Here is a 9483-nt window from a genome sequence, read left to right on the forward strand (position 1 = left end):
CCTTGGCCAGGTCGATGAAGACAGCTGCACAGTACTGTCGTTTATCAATGCCGGTTAAGATATCGTTTAGGACCTTGAGCGTGGCTGAGGTGCACCCGTGACCGGCTCGGAAACCAGATTGCACAGCGGAAAAGGTACGGTGGGATTCGAAATTATCTGTGATCTGTTTATTAACTTGGCTTTCGAAGACTTTATAAAGACAGGGTAGGATAGAAATAGGTCTGTAACAGTTTGGGTCTACAGTGTCTCCCCCTTTGAAGAGGGGGATGACTGTGGCAGCTTTCCAATCCTTGGGGATCTCAGACGATACAAAAGAGAGGTTGAACAGACTAGTAACAGGGGTTGCAACAATGGCAACGGATAATTTTAGAAAGAGAGGGTCCAGATTGTCTAGCCCAGCTGATTTGTACGGGTCCAGGTTTTGCAGCTCTTTCAGAACATCTATCTGGATTTGGGTGAAAGAGAAACTGGGGAGGCTTGGGCATGTAAGCTGCGGGGGGTATGGAGCTGAGCTGAGATCAGCTAAGAATGATATGTACAGCACAGGAGGTTGGTGGCACCTTAATTGGGGAGGACGGGCTCGTGGTAATGGCTGGAGTGGAATCAATGGAATGGTATCAAATACATCACCAGCAGTTGAAGTACAGTTTTGGGGAAACGTGTCATTCAGTACAAACCATCACGCACTGTAGCAAACGTTGAATCGAAACTGAACGCACAAAAGGGAGTGAAGTCTAACTCATGAACTCATTTGATGAGTGCCAAAGCTTTTAGCTCAGTGGAGCTCAGGAAACTAAGGTTTGAACCAAGACATTGTTTTAATTGATCAGTCAGCTAAATAGGTGGTTCAACAGCCAGAATGTTGTTAGTTTAAGTTTAAGTTGTATTCAAATTGACAATAGAGTCTGTATTTTAATCAATTATATTCTATAATATGCAACTGCACTACATACATAAAAATGTATCCGAATATGATAAAAAAAAAAAATATATATATATATATATATATATATATATATATATATATATATATATATATATATATATATATATATATATATATATATATTATGTTGACTGTTTATATATTTATTAATACATGATGTGAGTGTGACCATTCAGAGTCAATGCGTCCGTCCGTTCGTCCTCCGGAAACAATGAAACTACATTTCCCAGAACTGCATCGGTTCGCGCTAATCAAAAGCACAAGCTTCCGGACCTCGCTTGCTAAATGAACCAACCATAAATCTTTAGCATCTCTCCATACTGCCTGCCTGTATCAACTGATCCTTCTTATTCATTAAAAAAAAAAAATCAGGTAAATTGTATTTTTGTACCGGGTCAAGAAATGACAATGCACAGACACACCTGCTCAAGTCTTTGGCTAGTTAACCGCAAGAGAGGTGGCAGTCGGCACTGACGTTAGTTCTCTAGCTAGCTGGTCATTCGTGCATGTGTTGAGTTGTTAAGTTATATTCCCGTTAACTAGCTAGTTAACGTGTTAGGACATTTTTAAAAAGCTACCTAGGTTAGCTTGTTATTTCACCCACGAGTAATCTAATTATAATATAATAGCACACAGAAATACGAGCCTTTGGGTCATTAATAGAGGTTAGTCGGGATTGAAGCTTTCACCTGCAGTAACAAGGCAAGGGAACTTTTAAATTCCTCCGAAGGCCATGAAAACCCAAACCTTTTGGTAGGTCATATGATTGATAAGTCTGTAATGTACAGATGGACGGCCATTACAAACTATACTGCTATAGACCACTGTGTCTATGACGTGTTTAGTGTTGGTATACACAGTACTCTATGTGGATACATCACATGACTGCTACTCTAATGGCGATGTCCTTGTTTCCTAGCAGAATGCCCAAATCAAGGGAAGTGGTGTCATCCACATCTGGCAGTGACTCTGACAGTGAGGTGGAGAAGACCAAGGTGTGTGCCTTGGGAAAGGGGGGAGGGGTGGGTTGAGATTAAACAAATGGTGTCCTGTGCTGTGACTACCGAAGCCCTCCTCCCGATAACTGGACATGTGTTTCAGGCCAAGAGAAAGAAGGCCAGTGCTCCGCCAGAGAAGCCCGAGGCCAAGAAACCGAAGCTGAGTGGAGAGGGCTCTCGACCTGGCGCAGGAGGGTCCTCTAAGGCTGCAGACAGCAAAACGGAGGATGGCATGTTCCAGGTTAGTAATTTCTGGGTTACAGACGCAGGTAATGCTGCTACGGCTACATTATCGGACTGTTACAGATGCTGCTACGGCTACATTATCGGACTGTTTCAGATACTGCTACGGCTACATTATCGGACTGTTACAGATACTGCTATGGCTACATTATCAGACTGTTACAGATGCTGCTACGGCTACATTATCGGACTGTTACAGACGCAGGTAATGCTGCTACGGCTACATTATCGGACTGTTACAGACGCTACATCATCGGACTGTTACAGACGCATGTAATGCTGCTACGGCTACATTATCGGACTGTTACAGACGCAGGTAATGCTGCTACGGCTACATTATCGGACTGTTACAGACACTACATTATCGGACTGTTACATACGCAGGTAATGCCGCTACGGCTACATTATCGGACTGTTACAGACGCTACATCATCGGACTGTTACATACGCAGGTAATGCCGCTACGGCTACATTATCTGACTGTTACAGACACAGGTAATGCTGCTACAGCTACAGGGTCGGACTGTTACAGACGCGGATAATGCTGTTCGGCTACATGATCAGACTGTTACAAGACGAGGATAATGCTGTTACGGCTACATGATCGGACTGTTACAAGACGAGGATAATGCTGTCACGGCTACAGGGTCGGCCTTAGACGTGATGTCATCACTGTTCCTACTTGGCAGTGTAGTGTCGTCCCTATCTCGACTCACTGTCTGCACAACTGAGCTGAGCCCTTTTTGCCGTCGCAAAAAACACACGTGACTTCTAGCCTGACAACATTACTAGCCAGTCGCGCCACATAAAACAGGTAGCAATACGGCAACACATGTCCCCCGGGAAGAAAAGAGTGAGCTTGATTGGTCTGTTTTGTGTGTTCCAGATTGGGAGAATGCGATTCGTCAGTGTGAGGGACTTTAAAGGGAAGTGTTTAGTTGACATCAGAGAGTACTGGATGAACCAGGACGGGGAAATGAAGCCCGGCAAAAAAGGTACGACACCCAGAGAACTGCTGTCAAATGGTAGTCATGGAAACTGAACCGTTGTCATTTTAATAGGCCGCCGAGGTACTGAACATGCCAACTTCCTGTCTGTGACACAGATATTCAAGCCCGTTTATTACAGTGTCATCCTCTTCTGTAATTGTACCATGGCCCTGTTCTGTTATAATCTCCACCCCTCATAGCCTGGTTCCTCTCTAGGTTTATAATCTCCACCCGGTACAGCCAGAAGAGGACTGGCCACCCCTCATAGCCTGGTTCCTCTCTGGGTTTATAATCTCCACCCGGTACAGCCAGAAGAGGACTGGCCACCCCTCATAGCCTGGTTCCTCTCTAGGTTTATAATCTCCACCGGTACAGCCAGAAGAGGACTGGCCACCCCTCATAGCCTGGTTCCTCTCTAGGTTTATAATCTCCACCCGGTACAGCCAGAAGAGGACTGGCCACCCCTCATAGCCTGGTTCCTCTCTGGGTTTATAATCTCCACCCGGTACAGCCAGAAGAGGACTGGCCACCCCTCATAGCCTGGTTCCTCTCTAGGTTTATAATCTCCACCCGGTACAGCCAGAAGAGGACTGGCCACCCCTCATAGCCTGGTTCCTCTCTAGGTTTATAATCTCCACCCGGTACAGCCAGAAGAGGACTGGCCACCCCTCATAGCCTGGTTCCTCTCTAGGTTTATAATCTCCACCCGGCACAGCCAGAAGAGGACTGGCCACCCCTCATAGCCTGGTTCCTCTCTGGGTTTATAATCTCCACCCGGTACAGCCAGAAGAGGACTGGCCACCCCTCATAGCCTGGTTCCTCTCTAGGTTTATAATCTCCACCCGGCACAGCCAGAAGAGGACTGGCCACCCCTCATAGCCTGGTTCCTCTCTAGGTTTATAATCTCCACCCGGCACAGCCAGAAGAGGACTGGCCACCCCACATAGCCTGGTTCCTCTCTAGGTTTCTTCCTAGGTTTTGGCCTTTCTTGGGAGTTTTTCCTAGCCACCGTGCTTCTACATCTGCATTGCTTGCTGTTTGGGGTTTTAGGCTGGGTTTCTGTACAGCACTTTGAGACATCAGCTGAAATAAGAAGTGCTTTATAAATACAATTGATTCTGCTCTAACCCCTCTGTGTGTCTCCGGAAGTTTTGTATAAAACTGAAAGACTAATGTCTTTATTGTGGCTGTTTTTTTTCTTAGTGTATTTTTATTGATTTTTTTCCCCTCCCCAGGCATCTCCTTAAACCCGGAGCAGTGGACCCAGCTGAAGGACCAGATGTCTGAGATTGACGACGCGATCAAGAGAACATGATGACCGTTCCCAGGGTGCTGACAGTCCAGCTTGACTATCTAGTGATCTTCATGTCACCACTGACGTTTCGGATGAGTCCCACATGGCACCCTATTCCCTATATAATGCACTACTTTAGACCACGGCCCTATGGAGCACTATTCCCTATATAGTGCACTACTTTAGACCAAGGCCCTATGGAACCCTATTCCCTATATAGTGCACTACTTTAGACCAAGGCCCTATGGAACCCTATTCCCTATAGGGCCTTGGTCTAAAGTAGTGCACCCTATTCCCTATAGGGCCTTGGTCGAAAGTAGTGCACCCTATTCCCTATAGGGCCTTGGTCTAAAGTAGTGCACTAGATAGGGAATACGGTGCCATTTGGATTTTCCCAAAACCTGTGTAAGGACTGAATTATTTTATTAATTCTAAGTTTGCTGTTCTGTTGAATTAGTTATTTTGCATGTGATGTTTTAGTTTGTTCAGTGCAAGAATTGCTTTGTGTTTTGACCTGTGAAGATAATGTGTGTTTGATTGGTTGATATTAGGTTGGTTATATGACTTCCTTTTTTCTCTCTTCCTACCTTTTATTTAACTACGCAAGTCATTGTTTTCAATGGGTTAACTGGTCTAGGAACAGTGGGTTAACTGGTCTAGTGGGTTAACTGGTCTAGGAACAGTGGGTTAACTGGTCTAGGAACAGTGGGTTAACTGGTCTAGGAACAGTGGGTTAACTGGTCTAGGAACAGTGGGTTAACTGGTCTAGTGGGTTAACTGGTCTAGGAACAGTGGGTTAACTGGTCTAGGAACAGTGGGTTAACTGGTCTAGGAACAGTGGGTTAACTGGTCTAGTGGGTTAACTGGTCTAGTGGGTTAACTGGTCTAGTGGGTTAACTGATCTAGGAACAGTGGGTTAACTGGTCTAGTGGGTTAACTGGTCTAGGAACAGTGGGTTAACTGGTCTAGTGGGTTAACTGGTCTAGGAACAGTGGGTTAACTGGTCTAGTGGGTTAACTGGTCTAGGAACAGTGGGTTAACTGGTCTAGTGGGTTAACTGGTCTAGGAACAGTGGGTTAACTGGTCTAGTGGGTTAACTGGTCTAGGAACAGTGGGTTAACTGGTCTAGTGGGTTAACTGGTCTAGGAACAGTGGGTTAACTGGTCTAGTGGGTTAACTGGTCTAGGAACAGTGGGTTAACTGGTCTAGTGGGTTAACTGGTCTAGGAACAGTGGGTTAACTGGTCTAGTGGGTTAACTGGTCTAGGAACAGTGGGTTAACTGGTCTAGTGGGTTAACTGGTCTAGGAACAGTGGGTTAACTGGTCTAGTGGGTTAACTGGTCTAGGAACAGTGGGTTAACTGGTCTAGTGGGTTAACTGGTCTAGGAACAGTGGGTTAACTGGTCTAGTGGGTTAACTGGTCTAGGAACAGTGGGTTAACTGGTCTAGTGGGTTAACTGGTCTCGGAACAGTGGGTTAACTGGTCTCGGAACAGTGGGTTAACTGGTCTAGGAACAGTGGGTTAACTGGTCTAGGAACAGTGGGTTAACTGGTCTAGGAACAGTGGGTTAACTGGTCTAGGAACAGTGGGTTAACTGGTCTAGTGGGTTAACTGGTCTAGGATCAGTGGGTTAACTGGTCTAGTGGGTTAACTGGTCTAGTGGGTTAACTGGTCTAGTGGGTTAACTGGTCTAGGAACAGTGGGTTAACTGGTCTAGGAACAGTGGGTTAACTGGTCTAGGAACAGTGGGTTAACTGGTCTAGGAACAGTGGGTTAACTGGTCTAGGAACAGTGGGTTAACTGGTCTAGGAACAGTGGGTTAACTGGTCTAGGAACAGTGGGTTAACTGGTCTAGGATCAGTGGGTTAACTGGTCTAGGATCAGTGGGTTAACTGGTCTAGGATCAGTGGGTTAACTGGTCTAGGAACAGTGGGTTAACTGGTCTAGGAACAGTGGGTTAACTGGTCTAGGAACAGTGGGTTAACTGGTCTAGTGGGTTAACTGGTCTAGTGGGTTAACTGGTCTAGTGGGTTAACTGGTCTAGGAACAGTGGGTTAACTGGCCTAAGAACAGTGGGTTAACTGGTCTAGGAACAGTGGGTTAACTGGTCTAGGGGGGTTAACTGGTCTAGAACTTTAACTGGTCTAGGAACAGTGGGTTAACTGGTCTAGGAACAGTGGGTTAACCAGGAACAGTGGGTTAACTGGTCTAGGAACAGTGGGTTACCTGCCTGTTCAGGCAGACCCTTTGGACCTTGTCAGCTCGGGGTTTGAACTTGCAACCTTCCGGTGAACCACCAGGCAACCCTGCCGCCTCTACACTCTAACCACCAGGCTACCCTGCCGCCTCTACACTCTAACCACCAGGCTACCCTGCCGCCTCTACACTCTAACCACTAGGCTACCCTGCCGCCTCTACACTCTAACCACTAGGCTACCCTGCCGCCTCTACACTCTAACCACTAGGCTACCCTGCCGCCTCTACACTCTAACCACTAGGCTACCCTTTGAACCTTTTGTTGTTGTATGAAAATGATTTAAAAGCCATGTAAAGTTCTCATGATTCTCTCTACCTATGGTGTTTTCTTACTTTCACCCCCTCAGGGTCAGTGTAGTTTTAGACAGTATTACAAAGGTCAGATAATGAATCCTGGTTCCACAAGACTGTTAGCCCGCTGAACATTAACACATCGATCTAAAACAAGTCTTGGGGTTTCTGGGTAAAGTGAAGCTACTCACCAAGCCACCTCCGTTGCTTCCAAACCACCACTGTTAGCAGTAGCACCTCCCCCCAGTCAAAGTTCTGTCATCTAGATCCAGACCAGCTGGTAGCACCCCCAACCTCCCCCCAGTCAAAGTTCTGTTATCTAGATCCAGACCAGCTGGTAGCACCCCCCAACCTCCCCCCAGTCAAAGTTCTGTTATCTAGATCCAGACCAGCTGGTAGCACCCCCCCCACCTCCCCCCAGTCAAAGTTCTGTTATCTAGATCCAGACCAGCTGGTAGCACCCCCCAACCTCCCCCAGTCAAAGTTCTGTTATCTAGATCCAGACCAGCTGGTAGCACCCCCCAACCTCCCCCAGTCAAAGTTCTGTTATCTAGATCCAGACCAGCTGGTAGCACCCCCCAACCTCCCCAGTCAAAGTTCTGTTATCTAGATCCAGACCAGCTGGTAGCACCCCCCCCAACCTCCCCCCAGTCAAAGTTCTGTTATCTAGATCCAGACCAGCTGGTAGCACCCCCCAACCTCCCCCAGTCAAAGTTCTGTCATCTAGATCCAGACCAGCTGGTAGCACCCCCCCCAACCTCCCCCAGTCAAAGTTCTGTCATCTAGATCCAGACCAGCTGGTAGCACCCCCAACCTCCCCCAGTCAAAGTTCTGTCATCTAGATCCAGACCAGCTGGTAGCACCCCCAACCTCCCCCAGTCAAAGTTCTGTTATCTAGATCCAGACCAGCTGGTAGCACCCCCCAACCTCCCCCAGTCAAAGTTCTGTCATCTAGATCCAGACCAGCTGGTAGCACCCCCCCAACCTCCCCAGTCAAAGTTCTGTTATCTAGATCCAGACCAGCTGGTAGCACCCCCCCCCAACCTCCCCCCAGTCAAAGTTCTGTTATCTAGATCCAGACCAGCTGGTAGCACCCCCAACCTCCCCCAGTCAAAGTTCTGTTATCTAGATCCAGACCAGCTGGTAGCACCCCCAACCTCCCCCAGTCAAAGTTCTGTTATCTAGATCCAGACCAGCTGGTAGCACCCCCCCAACCTCCCCCAGTCAAAGTTCTGTTATCTAGATCCAGACCAGCTGGTAGCACCCCCCAACCTCCCCCAGTCAAAGTTCTGTTATCTAGATCCAGACCAGCTGGTAGCACCCCCCCCACCTCCCCCAGTCAAAGTTCTGTTATCTAGATCCAGACCAGCTGGTAGCACCCCCCCCCCAACCTCCCCCCAGTCAAAGTTCTGTTATCTAGATCCAGACCAGCTGGTAGCACCCCCCCCAACCTCCCCCCAGTCAAAGTTCTGTCATCTAGATCCAGACCAGCTGGTAGCACCCCCCCCCAACCTCCCCCAGTCAAAGTTCTGTCATCTAGATCCAGACCAGCTGGTAGCACCCCCAACCTCCCCCAGTCAAAGTTCTGTTATCTAGATCCAGACCAGCTGGTAGCACCCCCCAACCTCCCCCAGTCAAAGTTCTGTTATCTAGATCCAGACCAGCTGGTAGCACCCCCCAACCTCCCCAGTCAAAGTTCTGTTATCTAGATCCAGACCAGCTGGTAGCACCCCCCAACCTCCCCCCAGTCAAAGTTCTGTCATCTAGATCCAGACCAGCTGGTAGCACCCCCAACCTCCCCCAGTCAAAGTTCTGTCATCTAGATCCAGACCAGCTGGTAGCACCCCCCCACCTCCCCCAGTCAAAGTTCTGTCATCTAGATCCAGACCAGCTGGTAGCACCCCCCAACCTCCCCCAGTCAAAGTTCTGTTATCTAGATCCAGACCAGCTGGTAGCACCCCCCAACCTCCCCCAGTCAAAGTTCTGTCATCTAGATCCAGACCAGCTGGTAGCACCCCCCCAACCTCCCCCAGTCAAAGTTCTGTTATCTAGACCAGCTGGTAGCACCCCCCAACCTCCCCCAGTCAAAGTTCTGTCATCTAGATCCAGACCAGCTGGTAGCACCCCCCAACCTCCCCCAGTCAAAGTTCTGTTATCTAGATCCAGACCAGCTGGTAGCACCCCCAACCTCCCCCAGTCAAAGTTCTGTTATCTAGATCCAGACCAGCTGGTAGCACCCCCCCAACCTCCCCCAGTCAAAGTTCTGTTATCTAGATCCAGACCAGCTGGTAGCACCCCCCCAACCTCCCCCAGTCAAAGTTCTGTCATCTAGATCCAGACCAGCTGGTAGCACCCCCCCCAACCTCCCCCAGTCAAAGTTCTGTCATCTAGATCCAGACCAGCTGGTAGCACCCCCAACCTCCCCCAGTCAAAGTTCTGTCATCTAGATCCAGACCAGCTGGTAG

The 9483-nt window shown here is 48.4% G+C and overlaps 1 protein-coding gene across 4 annotated transcripts; it reads left to right on the top strand.

The window, feature by feature from the left end:
* Nucleotides 1-1158: 1158 nt before the first annotated feature.
* On the top strand, nt 1159-6089 carry LOC118376954 (activated RNA polymerase II transcriptional coactivator p15-like). Of its 4 annotated transcripts, none has more exons than XM_052479746.1 (5): nt 1159-1318; nt 1869-1941; nt 2048-2185; nt 3074-3182; nt 4412-6081. In XM_052479746.1, the coding sequence occupies exons 2-5, from the start codon at nt 1870-1872 to the stop codon at nt 4489-4491; spliced, it is 399 nt and encodes a 132-aa protein (XP_052335706.1). In that variant the 5' UTR covers nt 1159-1318; nt 1869; the 3' UTR covers nt 4492-6081. The 4 variants fall into 4 exon arrangements, with proteins under 4 accessions (XP_052335706.1, XP_052335708.1, XP_052335705.1 ...); XM_052479748.1 differs by having other exon boundaries at nt 1180-1318; nt 1866-1941; nt 4412-6083; XM_052479745.1 differs by lacking the exon at nt 1159-1318 and adding an exon at nt 1392-1699 and having other exon boundaries at nt 1866-1941; nt 4412-6089.
* The last annotated feature ends 3394 nt before the right edge of the window (nt 6090-9483 follow it).

This window comes from Oncorhynchus keta, chromosome 25 (genome assembly GCF_023373465.1).
Source record: "Oncorhynchus keta strain PuntledgeMale-10-30-2019 chromosome 25, Oket_V2, whole genome shotgun sequence".
Classification (NCBI taxonomy): Eukaryota; Metazoa; Chordata; class Actinopteri; order Salmoniformes; family Salmonidae; genus Oncorhynchus; species Oncorhynchus keta.